The 23,991-nt window shown below is 39.7% G+C and overlaps 1 protein-coding gene across 5 annotated transcripts in view; it reads left to right on the forward strand.

The window, feature by feature from the left end:
• STXBP4 (syntaxin binding protein 4) overlaps positions 1-22,356 on the forward strand; it is a 64,547-nt gene extending 42,191 nt beyond the window's left edge. For all 5 annotated transcript variants that reach the window (XM_079323824.1, XM_079323826.1, XM_079323825.1 and 2 more), the window contains 2 exons: positions 6,846-6,903; positions 19,572-22,356. In XM_079323824.1, the coding sequence (XP_079179950.1) occupies positions 6,846-6,903; positions 19,572-19,683 (170 nt within the window). In that variant the 3' untranslated portion in view covers positions 19,684-22,356. The remainder of the gene's footprint in view (positions 1-6,845; positions 6,904-19,571) is intronic.
• The last annotated feature ends 1,635 nt before the right edge of the window (positions 22,357-23,991 follow it).

A 23,991-nucleotide genomic window follows, 5' to 3' on the forward strand; every position in this document is an offset into this window, starting at 1 on the left:
TACTTCCATCAATTTTACTTCTTTTAGCTTGCATGGCATTGGTGTAAAATTCCCCAGTGAAGAACTGTTTCTCTAATTTAAGAATTAATAACATGTTCCCTGTCTGCTCTTCAGCAGTTTGAGATTCATAGGTATAAACAAAATTAATTTCAATTTAATTTATGTGACTATTCCTCCAGAATTACTTTGTAACTTGCAGTGCATTGAGTCAGCAGTGGAAGCAATAATGCATTCTGGACTCATCCCAAGTGGACAGCATCATGTTAACAGTCAGTAGTGGGGAAAAAAAAAAAAAAAAAAGCCTGCAATTAATTCATAGAAATTAATATTATTTTTAAAAACTGGAAGAGGCTGAGAAAAATGTGATGGGGAACATGCTTTTACCATTTTTCTACCTTAGCAAGGAGTACTACCAGCCCTGTGGTCCTTGGGTACTGCATTTCTCTGTGTCACTAATTGAGAGACAGCTATAGAAACTATTAACACTGAAATAAAGCATCTTCAACTTGGCAAACTAAACAGATGGGAGCCACTAGAGGATATGGAACACTGGTATTATTTCTTCTTCTTTGCAGCCTTTTCTGTGAAAGAGGTGGATTTCTGCATTCTGCAGTTTTCTGATTTTTCTGTGTCACCTCCACCTTATCAACAGATTCTTGACCACAGTAAGCAAATATTTTGGAGTGGTTGGTAACTGCATCCTTCTGTATTTTCACTGGACAGCCAGACACATTTTAGAAGCAGTGTAGGTGAAAAATGCAAAAATCAGTGTCAGATAATCAGTGTGTTAAATGTATTTTTTAAAGCAAATATTAAGAGCCCATAGATCCAGTGTTTGGTCAGAAGCAGCTGGTCTGAAACCCCTCCCAGCCTTCACTATCCCTCACTCCTGAAGTTTGTGCTCTCCTGAGCTAATGCTAAACAAATGCATTGCAGCCATGACTGAAGTGTGACAATGCTGAGGGACAAGCAGCTTCCTGGTATCTTCGCCTCCTCAAAATCCATTTTTGAACATCTGACTATCAAATGTGTGATGTGGAAAGACTTTGGAAGCCACTTGATTAGAAGCATATTGAAATAAGCTGTTGATTGTTTTTCTTTAAATCCACGTTGCTAAAGAATTACTTTTTTTCCCAAGAGGTGATTATTTTATATTATTTTGACTGCTACTAACCTTCTGCACAGATTGTGCATCAGTTCCTCTCTTTGCTTCTCATCCTAACAGCCCAAATTGCTTGGAACCTACAGCTCCTAAAAGTTTTCTGAAAGTAAACAATTAGTCTTAATCTGAAAAATATGTACTTTGGGGGTTTTTCTTCTGTTGTTTTTCCAAAACTCAACTTCTGAAAAGGTGCAATTTTGAAGGTAATTCTCTATTCTTCTTAAAGACACATAGCAGGAACCTCATTGCTCAGGTGACTGTAGCTCTCACTCATTTCTGGAGAACCTCACATTCAGCAGAGTTTGTTCTAACTTTGGATTTCCTTCCTTGTTAGGTAGGAGAGGAAAATGTCTGTACTGATGTCTGACCACATGTGCTGTTTGAGGTCATTCTTGGTTCCTTAAATTTTAGTCAGTTGACTGGTCATTGTTCATAAATTGCAATTGCTCTTGTATTCAAACTGTTTCTAATTAACTGTACTAAGCTTTTCACAGACAAGTATTAGAATAGAAGAAAGACATTTATAACAATCTGTAATTTCAGAATTGTCTAAAAGTTGGTCATATAATCCTTCAGCATGAAACAAACTCTTTAATAACTCCTTCTAAATTGTAAGTCGTAATTGTTTTAATCCAAGATTAATGAGTTTGCCAACACAAAGATGGGTCAATATGTTATGATTAATAGGCAGTGGGAAAACACAAGCTTATCTTTCACCATGGCCTGAATGTCCAAAGTATGACAAATACTGTTCCTGAAGCCTGGTTTCTAGGAACAGACTGAAGGAACACAAGCCAATCTGCCACCCATGGTCCAAATCAGCAGAAGTTTCAGTTGTTGGTATTTCCCAGATGTCTCCACTAGAAGACTGCTGAGTCCATCTTTGTTTCATTAAGTGACCAACAACAAAACAAAAGAATGATTTCTTTAAAATGGAATTTGATATGTAAAAAGAAGAATGGAATGTCCCCTCAGCAGAGTATTATTTATGAAAGGAAACGTATTTGGTTTTGGGAAGAGCACTTGAAATGATCTGAAGTGACACACAAGCAAATGCTAGAAGTGCATATTCAGTTGTGAAAGCTGTTTTCTTGAACCTGAGTGTTTATGATTTAATTGACAGAAAAGCAGCAAAATACAGCTTGTGACATTGATAGCCTGAAAAAACAGCAGTCCATTTTGTGCCTGCACTCCCTGGCACACTCTGGACAGACAAGGGTGGATATTTCTCCATGTATTTTTGCTTTAGCTGTATCAAATTACATAAGTCACAGAGGATTTCCTCTGCTGGTCTCACACCATGATACCTCATCTCTGGGATGTTCCCATATTCCAGTAGCACTCAGGAGTCCAAAACCAGTCAAGTTAGATCCAAGAAATCTGACCTGCAGCTTTCCATCCTCTTTGCATTGCTTAAATAGTTCAGAAGAGAAGAGCCAAAGGCATTGGGATCTTAATTAACACATTTTCCTATATTATTGAAGCCACTGGAGGAAGATTTAAATGTTGATAAGAGCTGAAAATGATAGCTATTGAAAAGAGATCAGAATTCAAAACCACATTTATCAAATGACAGAGAAAACTGGTTTTAATGTCCTTTAGCGAATCCTCTGTACAGGAAACCCTTTTAGCAGGCAATTCCTGTTTCTTAAAACAAACATCATTTCTGAGACTCTGATACTAAATACAAGTAAATTATCCAGAGATAAATAAAGGGTATAATCTAACCCATGTCTAGTATGTAAAAAAGATATGTACAACTGGAAAATCATAAAAGGATATGAAACAAAGACATCCTTATTTCTGTTGTTGATCAAAGAATGGTTCATTGTGAAACAGAATATGTGTACAATGTGGCTTTAGCATTCCACATAGTTACTACATCCCTTAAACTTCATATTAATTCCAGATACTGACTGTTTACCCATAACAGGAAGGGAATTTCAGCCAGGGACCCGTTTAATGATAGATAACAAAGGTGTGAACAGTGCTGGAAATCAGTTTGTGTTTCACAGAAGAGCATTTGGGGTGAGATTAGCACCTCTGGGAGGCAGTTGTCCCTAATCCTTCCTTCCAGACTCACCAGAGATGTTTGGTGCCTGCTTGCCATGGAAGGAGGGTTTTAAACTCTGGCCCCAAGGCCAGAAGAAAGCACTTAAGGACAGATTTATCTTGAAGCATCTAAATAGGCCAAATCTAGATAGAATGCACAGTGCATTTTTCTGATTCTTACTATAGGCTCTAAATCTCTCATTTCCTTTGAGTAATTTCATCAAAAAATAAGCAAAATAGAGCAAGTTTGGACTGCAGTATTTTGATGTCAGTTTTGAGTCAACTGAATATTCTGCTGTCATATCTGCTTTACTGCTTTCATCTGCTGATCTCCACATATATTTTGCTTTAATAATTTTTAACTAGATGATTTAGGGGGGAAAAAAATCACCCAACTACATTACTGCAGTTTCTAGGTTTGATAAGTGCCCAGGGAAATGAGGCTTTTCCCCTAATACCTCTATTTCCCCCTGATGAGGGATTCATGCCATGTCCAGTGGTATTGAGGGAGAGTACACACATTTTTTCCTGGGAGCTACAGGCAAACTCTTCCATGTCTGTCACTTCCTCCAGCTTTATAATTCAGGCTGATGCTCATCTCTTTTGTTGTTTTTTTTTGTTTGGTTGGTTTTTTTTCCTGGGACCCACAGTGTCAGTGCTGGTGCAGTTTTTTGTCCTGTTAAACCAACAAGGTGATAAAGATCAATGAGCTGCACACTTATCAGGGAGATTCTGTTTGCCCAAGGGCTTCATTTCCTCTCAGCTTTATATAACTGCAGAGCTGTGGTTATCCCAGCAGGCAGCTCTGGCAGGAGGAGCAGTCCCCAGGGACCCTGCCCTGCTGCTGGGGCACAAACAGCAGCAACTGCTTCCTTGGCTGTGTTTTTCACAGGGAATTACAGACATTTCTTTGGCATTAACCCTAATGAAATGCATATACTCAGAACAAAATGCTGCTAGGTTATTGTGTGTTTTGACTAAAGTGCTCTCCCTCAGGAGACCTCTCTTCCTTTTGCATGCACAATTGCTTTTTGCAGTTTTACCTTTTCTTTACCTTGCAGAAGGTAAAATAGTCACAAATATTGGAATAGCAAGAAGCCCTGTGTTTTCTGCTGAAATGAACTAGTTTTTAAATACTATAAATCTGTAAGTTCTTAAGATGATCTATGCAGACAGCTGCAGCCAAATATATTATTTATGAAGATTCATCAAAGAGACTGTAGCAGTTCACACAAGAAATTATAAATATGCAGGAAATCTGATTTTGCTGGATTTTATGTAGGCTAAATCCTCTTTATTTCAGACTGTTTTTCTGATTTTTCAGCTCCTTTACTTCCCATTTCCTCCAGGTGAGAGCTTAGCAGCCTTTCAAAGCAAGTCCTGGGACAGACAACAAATTAGATGCCAGAGGGTGTGAAAAAATAAAGCAGGAGGAAGTAGATCAACTTATGAATGATTCATGGAGACAGTGAGCTTGGAGGAAGTGGAGATGATGTCTGGGGAAATATAATGCAAAATATGAGAGCTTCCTAGTTACCAGGGGAAATACAAGAAACAGAAATACAAATCTGAAAGGGAAGGAAAGTAGTAAAGAGAACAGCACTGAAAAACTAGTGGAGAGAAGTAAAAATGTGGAAAATAGAAGCATTAAAAAATCTACAGATGTAGGAAGAATGTGGAAGCATATAAAGAAATGGAGAAGATACACAATCTAATGCATACAAAGCCAAAAAGGCAAATAAAGCACTGGAGATATTTCCAGAGTTTCTTTTCTAGGTGACAAATGTATTCAGTGTTTTTGAAAAGCAAAGTCTTCAGTGGGTAAGGGAAGAATACAGAGCATCAGTTGTTGCTGCCTATGTACAGTTCTTCATTTAGAAGAGGAAAAAAAGACATAATTTTAATCAAATCACCAGTGGAAATTATCACCGATAAATGGAACAGGTGATGTAGGGGATCCATGTGAGTGCAGAGCAGATGCTGAGCTTTTACTCAAAATTGAGCAAATCCATTGTCATTTATTTGGACATGCATGTTTCATGCAGGAAAAAGGAAAGGCCAGGGTAGATGGAAGCAATTGAGGGATGAATCCCATTGCCATTTAAATAATGAGAAAATTCCCATGTTGAATAAAGGTCCCATCTTTCATGGGAGAGGAAGGAAAAACCAGTGAGCATGTCTGGCATATTTATAGCTTAAAACATCCTTTTCTTCCTCCCTTCATAATGGAATCAGCCTGAGAACTGCTACACAGCAGCTACCTTGTGTTTAAAGGGAAGTAGCTGTGTATTATTCTCTTTGAAAGGTAGTGGGTGGTGTGTTTTGAGGAACAGATTGTATAGATCTGTTCTAAACTGAAAATGGGAAGAAGCCTGAGATAAGTGACTAATGGGGGTAAAAGTGATAGAAAAAAAAAAAAAAAACAATCCAATACATTTTTTTTCTTTTTCAAGCTGTACTGAGTGATCACAGTGCTGTTCTAGTTCCCCATTCTAGAGTTCCCTTCCTGAGGCACTTGTTGCTCCTCACTTGGTGCCTGCAGGTGTAATTCCTTCCCTGGAGGTTTGTACCAGCTCCAGAGTGCCCAGTCCTGGTTCAGTGGCTGCAATGAACTCTGTTTGCACTGGAGAACTGAAGTTACCCCTCTCCAGACAAGACACCAGAGACAAAGGTGTGACAACAGAAGAAAATCAGCCTTTCAAAAAAAAGATATTTTAACAAATGAACATGTGCACTTAGGGCAGTCCTTGGGAGGAGGCAGTTTCAAAGCTCAGATGGTGCGTGCAGTCCAGCACATTTTCCAAATAAAAGTTTTAAACCAAAAGCAGCCTCACAGATGGTTCTAATGAGCTGGTCTTTGAGATACACTGGGATGGGAACAAAAATAGTTTAACTCCTAAGGCACTTAACATTTCAAGATGAGGTTCAGGCAAAACCTTTCAAGATTTTTTTTTTTTTTTTTTGCATATTTAAATTTATTATATATTTCTAGTCTTAAAAAAACCACAGTTTTTCAGGACTTTGCACTTGCCATTATTTACTTTACAGTACAGTATCACAAAAGAGGGAGCATTTTTACACAGTGACTGATGCTTCTTTCTCCAGCATTTCTCAAACCCTACAAAGAGTTATTGTGAACAAATAGTTATTAAAAAGGTAAAAATTTGCTAGGACAATTTAATTTTTAAAGAAATATAGAATAGTACCCTACTAAAAGTATTACTCATGATTCTAGTAATAGAAGTGTCATCAAATGATACTTATCAAAAAGTATCATCTGGTAATAAATGTATCATCAAATCATCAAAAATGATAAATGTATCATCAAAGCTAGTAGCTTTGTGGCACAGCAAGCATTAGTTAAATTTATTTTATTTTTTATATTTTATATTTATACTTATTTTATTTTATTATCTTTATATTATATTTATATTGTTTTCTGGGGTTTTATTTATTTATTTATTATTTATGTTATAGAATATTTATATTATTATCTGTTACAAAAGTAGGAATTTATTTGTAATCTTTTTATGACATTTGAAATGACAGCATTGTAACTTACACTATCACAAAACTGTTCTCTGGGTCACTTGAGTTTTGAGAGACTTCTTATTTCTTTATTTCCTCTTAGGTCTGCCTTATGGATGGGAAGAAGCTTATACAGCTGATGGAATCAAATATTTTATCAAGTGAGTAGTGCTGGGGAAAACAGGTCAGAGTTGAAATAGTAGCACATCAAACTAAACACATTTTCAGTCCTAGAATTAATGGAAAAAAAATACTTCACATTGCACTGTATGCTTTGCTTTTTCTGTAATATAGTGAAGATGAATATATATAATAGGGTTTTTTTATTATTCCTCTAAAAGATAGAAGGAAATGGTGAAAAATATAACTCACCTCCATTCCATATATATAATGATCTAGTTAATAGTAAGTATTCTAGCTGCTGAAACTTCCAGTATTTAATTGTTATAGGTGCCAGAAACACAGAGTTTTGCAGGTGGATTTCTCCAGTCTCCTAAAAGACAGGAAGGGCAGCAAAGAAATTACTTTTATCCCAAACTCTTCCAGAAGTCACATAAATAACACTGATGTATTAACTGGCCAAGAAAAGCAGGGTTTTTTTTTCCTTTTTTATTCAAGCACACTGCTCAGCTGTCCTTGCCTCACCCCGTGCTGCCTCGAGTGAGATGTATTAAAGCAGACATGTTTTTTTTCTGCAGAGGTTTCCAAACACACTGTATATGATCCTGCATTCCAGCTCTAATCAAAGGCTGCCTTTTATTTGCAGACAGATGTAGGTTACTACATGAGATTTATACCAAAGAAAATAAAAAATTAGAAAAATAGCTTAGGAAATGAAAGGGAATTAAAAGCCAATTTCATAGCAAAGAAATAAATATAAAAGTAACTATTAAAATAGAGCACTGTTCCCTTGGGCACTCTGTTCATGCAGGGAGTTGGGAAGTTTTCTGGGTAAAACTCTGGGTTTGTACCTGTGTGACTGGAAACTGAGCTGGAAGATTGTATTATCAATAATAACAAATAAAATTTAGAATCAGAATAGAAGAAATTACACATGGTTGAAGCATCCCCCTTGGGGTTTTTTGGGTTTGTTCCTGTGTTTCTCATACAGATGTATCTCAGTGACTCAGCAGAATGGGTTTGCTGGGTATGTCAGACACTTCTTTCTGAGCTCTGCATTGGATGCTGAACCATTGCAGATGTGACAAGCAGATGCTTATTAGCAAGAGTAGAATCTCAGCTACTCTAGGTGGTGCAGAAAGCATCAGACATTTTGCATCTTATCCCCCACTTGCTGAAAATACAGGCTGGAACTCAGGAGTTCACATGAAAAAGCTTTTTCAGGGATTTCTGCAGGTCTCACTGTTAGTGACTCTTCATTTGCTCCTGGTGACTGTACCCAGGTTTCCCATTGCTGTTACCTTCTGTAATCTGTCCTAAAAAGTTCTGCCTGTCAGTCTTTGTGAGGAAGGGAGACAAGGAAAATTTACCCATTTAATGGCAGAGAAGGGTGTGAAATCACCCTTTATGATCACTGGCTGAAAACTTCATCTGAGTGGAGTCACCACACTGCAGTGGTGTTAGGAGCTCTTAGTGCAGCTCATTAGAATGGGATTAACTGAGCATTTCAATAACACATCATGGTAATTAATATTATTTTTAACTATGTCCTTGTTTTGCTTTCATCACTGTTTGCAAATGCCTTTGCAGAGTGTAAGCCAGGCTGTTTGCATGCCTGGCAATCCCTAACTCTGACTACACTGTGCAATGCACATGAAGTCACCTGTCAGGTTAACTGTTTGCAGCAAGGAGCACAGCTTGCACTGTCCCTTGTTTCTAACACCAACTGGTGGAGATTTCAGGGTGAAAACCAACATTGAAAATATCCTTTTTCTAGAAGGAACTTTGCTTGAGGGGCCATCTTATCAGCTGATCCTTTCCAGTAGGATTTAATCTTAATTGTTTAAATGGGGATTATCAGAATAGTTGGTACTTCACAGCCCTGGTACTAATGCTGTAACCTTCTTGTTCCCTTTGGCTCTGAATGTCAATCCTTTTATTCTCCTTCAGAATCCTTTCATTCATTTTTAGCCCAGCCAAAGCCATGAGGGGCTTAAGAGTATTTCAACCCTAGCCCACTTCCCTGTATACAGATATACAATCAAATATTATTTTAATTAGCAGTTGCCTTCAGTTCCAACATGCTTTACTGGGCCATCAAGTAGCTGAGTCCATAAATCTATACATTATAAATCTAATGCAGTAAACACCCCAGAAAGGAATCTTAATAGCACATGGAGCTTGAGACAGCTTGCTGTGAAATTTCCATAAATATCTCTGAAGGGGTGTAGCAATATGAGGTGCATGAGAAATCAGAGTTTAAAAGAAGCAAACCAGCTGGCTTGTGTTACACACTAAAGTGAAACCCACTTATGTGAATAAGTGACATGAATAAAACATTTACATGGGGCTGAGCAGCTCCTTGTCCCTACCAGGCAAAGCTGCATCTTGTCCATGAATCCTGACCTTAGGACAACTTTTGAAATTACCACTTTTATCCAGCAAATCATTTCAGCCTCTTAATTATTTTCAATCAAGCAGATTATCAGGACTAGTCAGTGCTGCAAGTGTGAGAAACCTGCTAAAACTGACCTGAGCCTGGTCTGGGCATTAAACTCATCTATACAGCTTTACTATGGAACAGCAAACTGGAATGGAAGCCTTTCTGAATTACAGCTCAGTGTGCACTAGGAAAAAAGCAAGTTCAAGTGTCTTACTAAAATAAAATAAATAAACAATTTTCAAAAGGAAAAAAATTACAGCAGTAGACAGGGATCAACTTCACTGCAAATGTAACTTCCCCCCTGCCAGGTAGTAAAGGTGAAATTTGGGCCCATATGTGTTTTAAGATAACTTGGTGTACTTTAAAATAACAGAGGGGACAAACACTGTTGTACTTTAACATAGCAATTCCTCCAGTCATTCACACATGGCACCAGATTCATGCCCCATCAAGAGAAAAAAGCACTGGTGCCTGTTTCCTCACCTGTTTACATTTGGAATTTCAATCCTTTTTATACTGGCTGGGTATCCCATTTAAATGTTTAGTTGCTCTCACAATGAAGAATACTTTGTTAATCTAAAATTCCCCTAAATCAACTTGTGCTCATTGCTTCTTGTCTGTGCCCAACATCTTTGTGAGAAGAGTGGGCTGAACAAACCCAATTCCTTCAGGATTTTCTCATGTACCAAGTTCTCCAACCCTCTCATCATCTTGGTGACTTTCCTCTGGATCCTCCCCCATTTTTTATTCTCAGTCTTGAACTTGAGGATCAGAGATTGAAGAGACCCCATGTAATAAGGTAAAAAGGTTCATTAATTAACTTTCCTTATGAGATGATGGATGAAGGCCTTTTTCAAGTTAGTGAATTTCTAATAGGAATTTCTGTCCCAAACAGGCATTTCATCAGAAACACAAAGGGCCAGTGAGCCCTCATGAAATATCACCTACACCCAGATGAGTGTGAGAGCTCTTACAGCTGGGAGACACTAGGATGGGAAAATGTTTGTAAATAGGGGAAAGGCCATCTTATCCACTTTTAAAGTTTTTATGTGGCTGGTTTTGCCCAGGCTTAGTTCAGGCATTAAATGAGTTTACAAAGTTTTGTAACCAGCCACCACTAGAACAAAATCTCACTTTTGCTGTATGTTCCAGCAGTGCAAACTGTGTCTATTCATTCTACCACTGCACTGATCTTGTGAATTAGAATTTTCTGGGTTTGATTTTCAAGTAGGAGAAAGAGTCAGTGCAGAAATGCCCTCCCAGGAAGGCACCATATCTTCCAATTAATTAATTAAACTAGCATGTTTCATCCTGCTAGTTTAGAATCACAGAAGAACAGCATAAAACCCCATAGCTGGGACACACCAATTTTCCCCCAGAAAACCCATTCTAGTTAATCTCTTCCATCCTCCCACTGTGTTCACCTTTAACATATGGCAGGTCTGTATCATGAGGCTGGCACCTAAAATTAGGTAGGCCTTGCTATGCTCCCTCCTACTCCCACCCACTCCTTGCATATGTGTGTGGCTTGTAAGAACCAGCTGTGAATTTTACCCCTGCAAACATTGTTTTTCTAGCATTTTAATAGGACTAGATTCCAAATATTTTACATTAACAGCTCTTTTCTTCAAGAACACTTATCTTAAATTTTCACAAAAGACAAGTAGAAGTTCTCAAGTATTTTAAAACTTTTGGGATCTTGTCCTTTAGATATACTAGGGCCTGTGATGTTTTCTGTCTTACAACAAAGGGGAAACAGTAATTCTTTGTTTAGGGTTGTCTTTCAGCAATTTATCTAAAAATCAGAAGTTTCCCATGGAGGCATTGTGTACTTCAGGTGCCTCCATGGGAAGGTGAAGAATTTGCTCCAGGTTAAGTAGAAGCCTAAGGTCAATACTAATAAAATACATATGATGTGTTCTAGTGGGTTTTTAAATCACACCTAACAAATCAGGTTTCTGCTTGGAAAGCACACACATTGTACTTAGATACTATAAAATTCTGTTTTGTTTGGTCTTGCTTGGGAAAGAGACACCATTCATTTTACTGAAAACTGGGCATTCACAGAAACTGTTTATCATTTTAGCTGAGCTAAGAATAGCTGAGCATGTGTGACAGATTAAGAACTTCTGGGGTATAAACATTGAAGTTTTACAGCTTTAGAGTTAGCAATATAATAATAAAAGGAAATAAATCACATTGATTTTACTTACTGCATGATAACTTGTACATATAAATTTGTTCCTTTTCTAAATGTTCTCTGCACATTTCTGCTGCTTTAAAAATGAAGGATGCAAACCCCTAAACACTGAGGTGTGCTCAGCTCATTCCTGAAGACTCTGGTGTATTAAAATATCCTGGTTATCTGCAGCTTATCTCTAGCAAGGGTTGTGACCTTGCTAGAAGAAATCATTTAGGTTCAAATCATAGCAGACATTATGTAGAAGTAAATTTCTGCATGTTCCACTTAATTTTCAGTTAGTTCAGAGCAGCAAACCAAGGAAAACCCATGATCTGCCATACTGATTTCAGCATGGAGCTGAAATTCCCCTGGACTGAATCCAGTGCCAGCTCTGCTCCCAGCTCCTTGTAAAGCAGTAGGCAAGTTACTTGCACCAAAATTAGCAGTTTCCAAATCATCATTGTAGGTGTCCCCATCTTAACTCTGATGTTTTGTGGGTAGGGAAGGGTAATTTGAGGCATGCAGTGCTGGTTCCACTGAGTTCAGAGAAAGCTGCAGTTACTTTGCATCTCTTAAAATTTAGATGTTTTCTATTTAACATTTCACACATTTAAAAAAAAAGTTTGTTTTTGAAAATATTTTCTTTTACCTGTCATCCTCAAATCCTCCTGAATGAAAATAAAGAATAGTTATAAAGTCAGAAGAAGTGGCAAATATTTAAATAGAACTGGCTGAGCACTCAGCAAGTGCTATCTGCTGTTACTGCTGTTTAATGTCCAGGGATCCAAAGCTGTCTCCATCCATCAGCTCAGCATCAGTTCACATACATTCAGATAGATGTAGCCATGTGAATCTGGGTAGTCCTGACATGTTTCTCTTGGATTTTTAGAATTCAGTGTCTCTGATTCTCACTGAAATAATTTTGCATGACTATAAGTAAAATAATCTCAGATGTAGAACTAGGAAACTTGGCATTGGATTTTATGATAACATGAGCTTGTAATACAAGAATGTTAAGACCTTAAGCTGCTTTTGGTTGGGCAATCTTTTTTTTTGTTTCCTGAGAGGTTGTTTGTTTTTTAATATCAAGAACCAAAATGGAGAAACATTCTTTCAGCTTCCACAGATACTGCACACTCTGCCCAGCTCCTGGCCTGTCACAGAAGGAATCTGTTATAACTTCTGTGAGAAAACACGAGAAAGTGAAATCATTTTGCTCCCTGGGTTTTGGGAGGGCCATCAGAAGCAAATCAAAGCACTCAGCAAGGTGCTTCATCCTGAGCAAAGTCACTGCTCCAGGTTCATGTCACTTTAGTACTGAGGACTTTAAACAAAAGCTTTGAACACGCTCTGATTCATTTGCAAATACCCAGCACTAAATTTTTTATGCAGCTCACTTAGAGACAGGAGTGTGAGTAGCTGCACACATTAAAGCAGGAGCAGCACTGGGCTGGTGCTGGGGGAGGCAGATTTCAGGTACAGCTTTCAAGCTGAGGAGTGCCTGTGCTGTCACTCAGACCTGAGTTCTGGTTCAGCCTTGGCTCAGATCCTGCTGTTGTTTCTGGTTTTATTTCAGCTCAAACCATTTGTTTATTGTTGACAATTTTTAATGATGCAGCACACACTGTTTGGCTGGATAAATCTTCTTCCTGGTGATTACTGCCCTCTGAAATGGTTCATAGATTTTTCTGAGTAGACAAGGATTTAATCGGTTTAATCAAGGAATAAATAGCAAGACTGTCTTCTGGGGTTTCACTTTATATCCCTCAATCTTTAATTAATACTCAAGCAAAATCTGCAATCCCTGAGGGAAATACAAGAAACATTTATGTTGCCTCAGGACACAGCTCCATGAGGTGACAAGTGCTCTTGATCTTATTACAGCCTGTAAAATTAAGGTCATTGACATTTTCCAGGACCTGCCCAGCATCTCCTGGGGTACTATTGGAGGTTGGAAAGAGGATATAGGCTTAAATTCATTTTAACAAAAAAAAAAGGAAAAATTAAAAACGAATGTTTCCATTCAAATAATCAGATCTTGATAAATGCAGTGCAAAAACCCTTCCCAAACTGGATTCATGTCTGGAACTTGCATCCTTAGATGCTCTCAGGATTGATTGATTGATTGATTGATTGATTGATTAGACTTGCATCAATATCACTCAGTTGTTTTGTTTTGCTCTAATTGCTTATCTGCTAAATTAAAATGCTTTAGTTACAGCTCAGAATAAGTTATTCCTGGCAGATCCTCCCAGCATTTGCTCTTCAAAATAGCAAGAGTTTTCCAGTGCTTGACAGCATTTAGTATCTGCTTTCCAACCCTGGCCTTTCCAAAGGGGATTCCAGCCACGACAGACACCTTGGCTGGCTCTGCAGAGCTGAAGGAACAAAAAATGAATACAAGTTTAAACTCATAAGGGACAACAGCAAGGTGTTAAAAGCACTGGTCTGGAAAGCTGAGAAATAGTTCAAGTTAGGAATGCATTCCCAAAATGTGTGAGATGCAGGAGCAGCAGCTCCATGTTATATTTAATAGAATTGTAGAGTGATTCAGAAGCAGGTAGAGATTTGAGGGCAATAGAATTAACCCACTTCCAGCATTTTGGCCATGCTGCCTTCCAAATATTGCAGCATTTATCTAAACTGCACAGCCATGTGAGGGAGCCTGGCTGTAACTAAGGCCAGCTATTGCCATGATCCATGGACTGCCTGCAGCAGCAGCAATTCCCTGGAATTCCTGAACTCCTGCTCCACTGTGATCTGCTCTAATATAGAAGGATCATTCTCTCTCCTTGCCAGGATGTGAAGGTCCTCAAGATGCTGGTGCAAGCTGGGGCAGCTCCATTTTTGTGCAGGATCTATGTTTGATTGTATATTTTCTAATTATACATTTCCAAATGTGCCCAAGGGATTCTGATCATGGCTTAAGAGAGTTGCTTTAGAGAAGCATGAGAGCAAGAGCTGAGAGCCTTCTCTGAGGTGTGACATTTGGGACATGGATTTGAAAGGGATAAAGGATCCTTGCAAAGCAAAAGCTGTCCAAGCACAAGGGGAAGGGGAGCAGGAACAGAAAGGCCTGAAAACAAAAGCCAAAGGCAAAAATTCCAGCAAATCTTGTGTGTAGTCCAGCACAGAGTGACACAGTCTGTGCTTGAGCAAGCAGGGAGGATGGCAGAGCCTCTGCATGAAGGATTAAGTTTCAGGATCTTCATTCAGGGGCACTGCTCTTTATTTTCCTGCAGTTCTGTTCCTCATTGCCCTCCAAGCAGTGCCCAGGGGCTGCAGGGCATGGGCAGGGGGGGATGAGGAGTTGGTGTTCCCAGTCCTCTGGCAGGTGGCACACACTCCTGTCACAGCAACCCCAGCCCTTCCCACTGGGACACGTGCAAGTCTGAAAACTCCCAAAGCACAATGAGGAATTTATACATTTCTGGGTAGTGCAGAGCATGTCCCCTTCAAACCCTTTGCATCTACATCTGGCAGTGCTGTTTGCTGCATTTTTCATGAGCATGGCAATGGCAACATGAAAGCATCAGAGGGTGAAGCTCTCAGGTGTGCAGCCCTGGCTCAGGCTCTCAGCAGCACTGGGGGCCACCAGTGTGCAGAAATTTTGTGCAGAGATCAGGAACAGCTTCATCAAGAACCAATATTCTTCAGCTGAGCACTCTTGTTTATGTTAAAGGGCTAGTGAAGATTGGGAAATCAAAAAGCAAGGGCAGATTAAAAGTTTAGCAAAATTACTACAATGGATTACATGGATTTAGTTTGTGGGGTATGCTCATTAAGGAGGAAAACATGGGGTTTGTGTTGTTTTACACAAACAGAGTTCACTTTCATCTTCCAAACTGCTCAGTTGGGTAGAGAACAGGGCTCATCTGGGGGCAGAATTTGGCTTTTTAAGTTCAGATACAACTAAATCCCTTTTGGCCCCTACTGAGTAATGGTCCCTATTCATTTATATTTGACTGAATAATTGCTTAAGGTGGCATCTCCTCAGAGAAATGAGTCTTTCACAAGGTGGCTCCTTTTAAAGCTCAGGAACCCTGGTGCAGTTGAAACATTGAGCCAGGTGTTGTGAATGTCATTCCACGTCAAAAGGGGGAAAAAAAACAACTTTCAGTAATGCTGCATGTCAGGTTTGTAGCTCAACATCCTGCAGTGAGACCCACAGCACTTGTGGTGTCTGCAAGACTTCACAGTTCCCTGTGAGGCTCCAGAGTTTGGCCCTGGCTGGAGAACACAGTTTAAATTGAAAAAAATGTCTTGACAATGCTTAAAATCTGTATTATATCTATATATGCTGATATTTTTTCCACTCGCCTTTCTCTGAATGTTTGAGTTATTCTATTCTTAAAAGATAATCTGAGGTTGTAGTTTTAAAATAAATAATTTTCCATGTGAAGAAGGAAGAGCCATAAGGAGAGTAATTATAATGGCATTTGAAATAATCCGCTGCTATTTCTTTGCCAAAACATCCCTCTGTTCTCATATTTTGTTTTCCCAAGCTCTGAAATTTGTCCTGCAGTTTGCTAATGTTAAAAAGACAGACTAATCTATTGACATATTTCCAGATCAAATGTTTCTGTTTTCTAGCAATAAATTTGGCTGCCCTCCGATAGCAGTAATTTGTTTGAAAACCTAAAAATCTTTAAATGTTGCTAATTGCTCTGAAAATGTTAAATTAGACTTTTGAGCAAGAACACTTGCAAATGGAAAATGTTGTACATTTAAACTTTGTAATGCTGGCTTTCCAAGCATTCCTTTAATATTCAAACCAGTTGCATCAATTAAGCAAAACCTGGAGGTAGATTTTGACTCCCTCTCACTTTTTGTTGCTGGCCCTAACACAACAAATCAGAGAGGATGTATTTCTAATACAAGAATGTTCTCCAAACCAGTAAATCTGGGATTATCTCTTCGGACTGATTATGTCAAAGCTCTTTAGTCACAGCACTTTTGGAGAGCTAAAAATAAATAGCAGCAGGGTTTATACATTTATTCTCTACCTAGAATAATCTGTGCATATTGTGTGTGTCTGTCTACGGTGTGAGACATGGTATCTGGACTTAAGGGTTATTTATAAGAGCTCTTTTCCTAGGAAGGATTTTGGCAAAGGGTTTAAACCAAACTGTCTTAAGAGAATTGCCCATGGGATAAAGTTTAGAGCAAGCTGAAAGGAGCTGGGTTCAAACCAGCAGCATTTGCAGCAGCATGACAACAGAGCAAAGCTTGTGTTTTGAAAAGGAATGAAAACTGGTTCTTTCCTTTCTTAGCAGTGATGAAACAATCTTATGCCATCAAATACAGAGAGTTTTAACCCAGATTTCAGTGCCACAGCTTTGCACTGGTAAAGATGTGGAGAATTTTGTGCATTTAATTTGTGTGAGAGCAAGCTGAAGTTCTTACAGCAAGTAGCAGGAAGTTGGGCATGCTGTCATTTGCCTCCTGGCCCTGGAGGATGTAGGAGAAAAATCTGAAGAAGAAGAAACACTTTACAAAGAATTTTTTAGTTGGCTACATCAAAGACCTGTGGATGCCTTTCCATGTAACTCTTCACTCCTGTGCAGTCTCTCCCATTTCACAGGGTTGATTCTGCATGCTCAGGAGAAAATGGAGCCAAGGCTTCAGGTACACAGCAGGTCAGGGCATGCTACACAAGGAAGTCAAATGGGAAAAAGAAACAAATTTTAAAATCATTCTGTTCTTATTTAAATCCAGCAATGGATTGCTCAGATATGGTTTGATAGAAGTAGGCAATATAAACACTTAAAATAGTGCTGGAGGCAATAAATCTTGCAGTGGCAGAGGTGGAATGGATGGAATCCAGTTCATTCAGCTCCCATAATTCTACAGGTATTGGAAGAAGTTCTGTGTTGTTATACCAATAAATGCTGGAACTTCAGTTTGGAGCACATCTCCAGTACATTTTAATTGGGAAACAAGGTATTTCCTGACATTATAGAAAACATTGCAGAAATATGCTGCAAGGATATTTTTCTGAGTATATTTACAAATGTAATATATTCATAATATAAATGTGAATGCATACATTTCCCTGTGTTGTGGAATAATGGGAACATTGCTCTTGGTTGCAGAATTTGTTCTCAAGTCTCTCATAAAACATTGTAAAACTATTCTTTTTATGTTCTTTGTGTTGGCTGTCACCTGACTTTCTAAAGGTAGACATTGGAAATGTTTGGCAAGTTGTTCTTATTCCTAGTAAGAAAAGTACATTTGCTTTCTTAGAATGAAACAATTCCTGTCCTTGAGAGTGGTCATTGTCTGCTGCAGTGTATTTTCTGTAGGAACATGTTTTTTATTTATCCTTTTGTTTTAACTCCTGTGAAACTAATCCTACAACCCCAGTAATGCAAATTTTTGTAAGAAAAGAATGAATGGAGTCCATCCAGTCCTGCTCTGACCAAAAGAGCACTTCTGAATTGGTTTTGCACATAACTGGTGCTTTGGGGGTTTTTTTGTTTGTGTTGTCTGTTTGGTTGGTTTTTTGTTGGTGGGGGTTTTTTGTGGTTTTTTTGGTTGGGTTGTTTTGTTTTATTTTTTTAGTGTATGAGAACTGAGGGGATGGCCTTTGTATTCTACTTTGTCTTCCTTGCTCAGGCTTTGCCTCAGTGCCTGAATTCACAGGTTACCTGTTGAGAGCAGCCCCAGCTGGGATGTACATTAGGATCATATTTACCTCTTGGTGAACAGTGTCATCCTCATCACACCCAGCTGGTTCTGAGCTCAGTGCACTCAGCTGAAAGGTGGGAATGGTATGATCATGTTGATGGGAAAAAAAATCCCAAACCCATCACTCAGTACTGGAACATTGGCTGGATTTCCTACTTCAATCTGTGTTTCCATAATCACTTATTCAAGAGAGGGATCTTGCACAGAGAAAGATAAAACCTGTTCTCACTTGAAAAGGTAAATCCAGAGTAGTTCCTTCAAATTTAATTTAACCTGAAAAGTGAGTACAGACCTGGGTTTTAAGGATGTTGTGCTACAATATGTGAGAAGTGCCATTTATCCCTTGTGGCATTTAGTATACCTGCAATATTCTTCAGCTTGTTGTTGTAGTGAACTTATATTACAAAATTAATCTTTGCACTGACTTTACTATAAAAGCTGTGAATTTATTAGCAAGATTTTTTTTTTTTTCAAGTGAAAAGGAGCTATTTCCTTTCCCAAGAACACATTATTCCAGAAGGGAGAAGAGGCAGTGTGTTGCCCACACACAGTATGGCTCACATGCACACACCACTCACAAGGTGTGCAGTGTTCTCAGCACAGACTCCAAACCTGTCCATGTGTCTGTCCTTACTGAGTCCTGCCTGGGCTCTTTCCATTCACACAGAAGCTTTCCAGAAACTATAAAGCAGCTTAGCCTGCATGTCAACTGTAGGTTTAAACATAAAAATCAGCACTGATGCCCTTTTATTGTGTGTGTAAAGGCTGTGGGAGCACATCCAGAATTTGGGCTAGAGGACATGGAAAAACCATAATTTTTTAATTGATTCTTTCTGCAAGAAGAGGGATTAATTAATTATAATAGAATAGAAAACATAGAGTTGTTTGGGTGGGAATGACCTTAAATACCCCCTCACTCCATGGGCAGGGGCACCTTCCACCATCCCAGATTGCTCCAAACCCCATCCAGCCTGGCCTTGGGCACTTGCAGGGCTCCTGATGTGAAGAGCTGAGTGTGTTCCTGTGATGTGACTCCACATTTACTCAACGTCCCCTGGACCACCCTGCCTCCCTCAGGCTGTTACCAGTGAGACTGCAGTGTTAATATCCTGCTGTGCTAATTGTCTGCAGCTCCAGTAATTAACAAGAAATGTCACCAGTCTGTACCAGGAGTCTCATACAAAAGCATTCTCTTTATTGTACTGGGAAATGGAACCTCCAATCCAAGTTCTGGCTGTCTGAAGAATCCACATTTTCTTTTCAAGAAAAAAGACAATTCAGTGTTTGAAGGTGTCATGATAATTGTCACAACTGCAGACTCCACCTGGAATTCCCTGTTTTGGGGTGGGTAATCCTCTTTTGGGTTGCTAATAGCATTTCTTGTTGGTTTTCAGCCACGTGACACAAACAACATCCTGGATCCACCCCGTCACCAGCGCGCTGAGCTTGCTGTGCTGCGAGGAGGAGGAGGATGCCATCAGGGACCTTCCTGCCCCCAAGAGCTGAGGACAGCTCTGGACAGACAGTAGTTTGTCTGGTTTTAGTCCCTTAGTTAGAAGATGCACAGGTTTTAATCCACCTATTTTCTAGTGTGATGTAGTAGTACCTGGTAACTCCAAGCTGGAGGAAGTTGTGCTGGTTTTGAGATGGGTTTGTTGTGCTGCAAAGGATGCAGGTGCCACAGGAGTCCTTAATCTGCCCCACTTTGCTGTGCCAGGATCAGTCTCACCTTAGGGCCCAGTCCAGTCTTTTCATGATTTCCCCACAGACCCATAATTTCACTGACCTGAAGCTGAATTTCCCAGGTCAGCTGAAATTTGCACAGCTTTGAGCAACGTGAGATTTAAGATGGGACCACTGGTGGTAGATTCCAGCTGATGGTTGACTGAGAGATGTAAAATTGAACCAATGCCAGTGAGAATTATGTAGATGACTTAACTGAAAACTCTTATTTCTATGGGCAAAATCTGCAAATAAGTTTTGCTACTAGAAATTTAGTGATTTATTACAAATATTGGAGCCCTGATGACTTTTTAAACAAATACTTACTAAGATTGGTTGTTGAGCTTTAGAAAAAAGGTTTCTTTGATAAGTTGTCAAGTGAAAAGGAAGTTTTTGTAGAGGACATCATACTCTGACAATATGAGGCAATATGAAAATTATTCTACATTTGTACTCTGCTAAACTGATACAGACACACATCAAATACTTTAGTGGAAGCTGTGAAGTTTCAAGTACAATGAAACCTGTGAAACCTCCTCCAGGATCAGCAGAAAGCAGTCACCTCCACAGAATTGGTCTTTTAAGTAGAACAAAATCATTTTGTACACATCAGTGATGTTTTAAAGAGGATAAAGAAAATGATGGGGGGTGCTAGTGCAAGTTAATGAGGTTTCTGTGTACCTCAATAGCACAGGATATTTTAAATCTCATTATTCAGAGCACAATGGCTGATGTCAGCTTTGTCAAATTCATGATTCTACATTTTCTGGAGGTTCTTTATCCATGTGTTGTGCATACAATAGTGGGCATTACTAAAGAATGAGACAGACCTGAACCTGCAGAAGCACTGATGGATTTCTAAAGGAAATTTCTATCTCAGCTTCATTCCAGGAGGCAGAAGGGAATTGTGGCAGTGTGAGGAAGGCACAGGCTGCAGCTGCATTTTTTGAGGTCTGTCCTCAGCAGGTGTGGCACTGGAGTTAGGAATCCTTGTCCTCTGAGGAATGAAGATCAAAACCAGACTCACTCACAGCTCTGGTGCCTGGACCACGCTCTCAGTCCTCAGCAGTGCAGAGCAGTGCCAGGTCAGGCTCACTGGAATGGTTGATCCTTTTGAACCAAAATAATTGACCTTTTTTTTTGAAATCCAAGTCAGGCTTCTGAATAGCAGCCCAATAATCTCCTGTGCTTGGCCTGAGAGCTGGAGAGCACATCCCCAAATGTTCTTCCTGAAGCTCACAAAAGAGGCCTTTAGAGGCTTTGCAGGAAGTAGATGTCAGGGTGTATTGAATAAGCAAATAGGAAAAATTTGTTTTGTACTTTTAACTAGGTCAGACCCAAATTATCTGTGAATCTACACAGGTGGTGTGGATTAGGGAAAAAAAGCTTGCTCAGCAGACCCACAGTAACTTACATTTCTAAGAAAACTTCTCCTAGCAATAACACATGAATGGTTTAGCCATTTTTGCTCCAGTGGCTCCTGTGTGCTCCAGAGCCTCCTTTGTCTCCCAGAGAGCACAGAGAGATCAGGCCAGAGGGACAGAGCATGTGCTTCAGTTCCAGGCTTGCACACTCCAGAAGCATTTTTATTTAAATTGCTTTTCTCAGAATGCACAGATTCATGACCTACAGAAGACATGTGATGTTCTGAATTTCTTGTGGTATTTGCTGTAGCTGTAGCAGTCATTTGGATGCTTTGTGACAGCACTTTCTGTTCATATTTCAGTGATACCCAGCCTGCTCACAGACTGCAGCTCCCCAGGTCTGCTCAGGAGAGGTTTGAGGCACCACTTGCCCCTTGCAGGCTGGTTCAGTGTGCTCAGGGCTGTGCCAGGAGCTCTCCAAAGGGCAGCAGCTGTTTGGGATGGGGACTGTGGCTCAGGCAGGAGCAGGGGCTGCATGAGAGCAGCTCAGAGCTGTCCTGTGGGATCAGCTCAGGGGACAGCCTGCCTGTGCCTCCCACACACCCAGCGTGGCACAGACCTGCAGCCTCTCCCTCTCTCTCCTACAAACCTGCCTAGAAATTAAAGATGTTAGAAATAGATCTCTGCATCTCTTCAGCTGCTCCAGTGAGCGTTTCCCTCCTCAGATAATCCACCAGTTCACATTCTCTGGGGTTGAGAATACATTTTCTTACCTACAATCTCCAAATGTTCCAGTCTATTTTTGTGCACTGGCATACTTGTTTCCTAGGTTATTTCTCTTGATCTCCCCTTATCTCTTCCTTTCTGTGAAATAGTTTTGTGAAAATTATTTTGCTTAAGCTCAACTGTGTATATTGAGAAAATGGTTCTAGCATAATTTGGAAGAGAATTTGTAAAGAGCAGTTGTCAACATGTGCAACACTGTGAACAGCAAATTTTCATTTTTATTTCTGAATTTTAAAAAGTAAGTGGGAAAGATATTAAAGTGCATGTGATAGCCTTTAAATTAATAAAACTACACCTTTATATTGGAGTGATTCTGTACCACATAACATTCTTCATCTCTTGAAATTCCTCTTGTAGCAGGCTGCTGTAGGAATAGTTTTAAGTCTTTTTCTGACACTCAGGAGGTGCCTGGTACCACTGAGGTAAGTAAAGTAAAATCCTTTAAGAAAAATATTTGTGGTTGTGGAACAGGCTGGGCTGTGCAGAACTGACTGTGGGCAAAGCTCTCCAGGAGCTCAGGAAATGCTGCTCTGGCTTGGCTTGGGAAATGTTTCATTTTCTGGGAACTGATGGGATTCTTAACCCTCAGCTCAAGACACACAGGACTCCAAACCCAGCTCCAAAACTCAGTGGCCTTTTTACAAGTGCTGCTCTGAGGGACTTTCATGTGGCTCCATATTAAGTCAACAGCAACTGTTTAGGTTGGCTGTGTTCAATTCTGTGTTCCTGGTGCTTGAGTTAGCAGCACTCCCCACTCCAAGGAGGAGCAGCCTGCAGGGATGAGCCCAGTCACTCCAGTTCAGAGTGGCACCTGTCAGCCCAGGCACTGGGGCAGCTTTGCAGAGATGTTAGCAGCTTAAACATGTTCGTGGAGTTAATGGGAATTAGGCACCTAACCTACTTAGATGTTGCTATAAATGCTGCTAGGCATGTTTAGGTACCTAAATACCTTAGTAAATCTTTCCCCTGGCTGTTTGCAGTGATAGTGTACCAAAAATCAAATGCCAGTGACTAAAGCCTCACCTTTGTCCTCTCTAACCAGCTTTGCCTTTCCCTTGGGATTGTTTTCATGCAACACTAAAAATACCAGCCAGCTCACAGGTTGTACCATCCAGACTCTACTCATATTTTTATGGTGGCTTATTTGTTACTCATTCTAGATTTTTTCCACAAACAATGGCTGATGTTGACATGGATTTAGTAGGTTGGCATTTTCATAACATTAATTTAAAATAAGTTGTTTTTTTACAAAATAATGGTATTTAATTCTCTTCCCACAAAGATGAAATGAGTTTTGTATTGTTCATTATGAAATCAGTAGAGCTGAAAAAAAAAATGGCATGGGCCAAAGATCTGTTCCAAATAGAGCCTCATGTTTCCCAGTGTGAAGCTGGGAAGTTGAAATCTGATAAGCAATGCTGATTCTGTTCTCATGTACAGTATCAGTCAAACCCAAACTAATTAAAACTATAATTTAAAGAGAGTGGATAAAAAAATTCGTTATCCCTCCTGCTCCCAGGTATGTTTTGAGAGGTTGGTTTGTCTCCTGCAAATTCTGGCCCTGAGGCCACAAGTTTGATCTGATGTCCATTGTCAGGATCTCCATTTACAACTTCCAGGATTAGCTGAGGTTAAGTGTGTGCAGGGTTAACTGCTGTCCAGGGATGTTTCCTTGCCTGTGCCTTGCAGCTCAGGAATTCTCAGCACACAGGGCAGTGATGTGTTTGGTGTTCACAGCAGTGCTCAAGACTCCAGAGAATTTAGTCCAGCACTTTTCCAAAGCACACATGAGCTGTGTTCTTCCTTCACCTTAGGAATGGTGTTATGGAGACACTGAACTGCAGCTACACCATCCTTATTATTCACTGAGGGCTGCAGTGAGGGAGGGTGCTGAAAGGATCCCTCATCCTGATGAGGAAGAATCCAGTTTCTCCAGACAGTA

Source organism: Erithacus rubecula (genome assembly GCF_903797595.1).
Source record: "Erithacus rubecula genome assembly, chromosome: 20".
Classification (NCBI taxonomy): Eukaryota; Metazoa; Chordata; class Aves; order Passeriformes; family Muscicapidae; genus Erithacus; species Erithacus rubecula.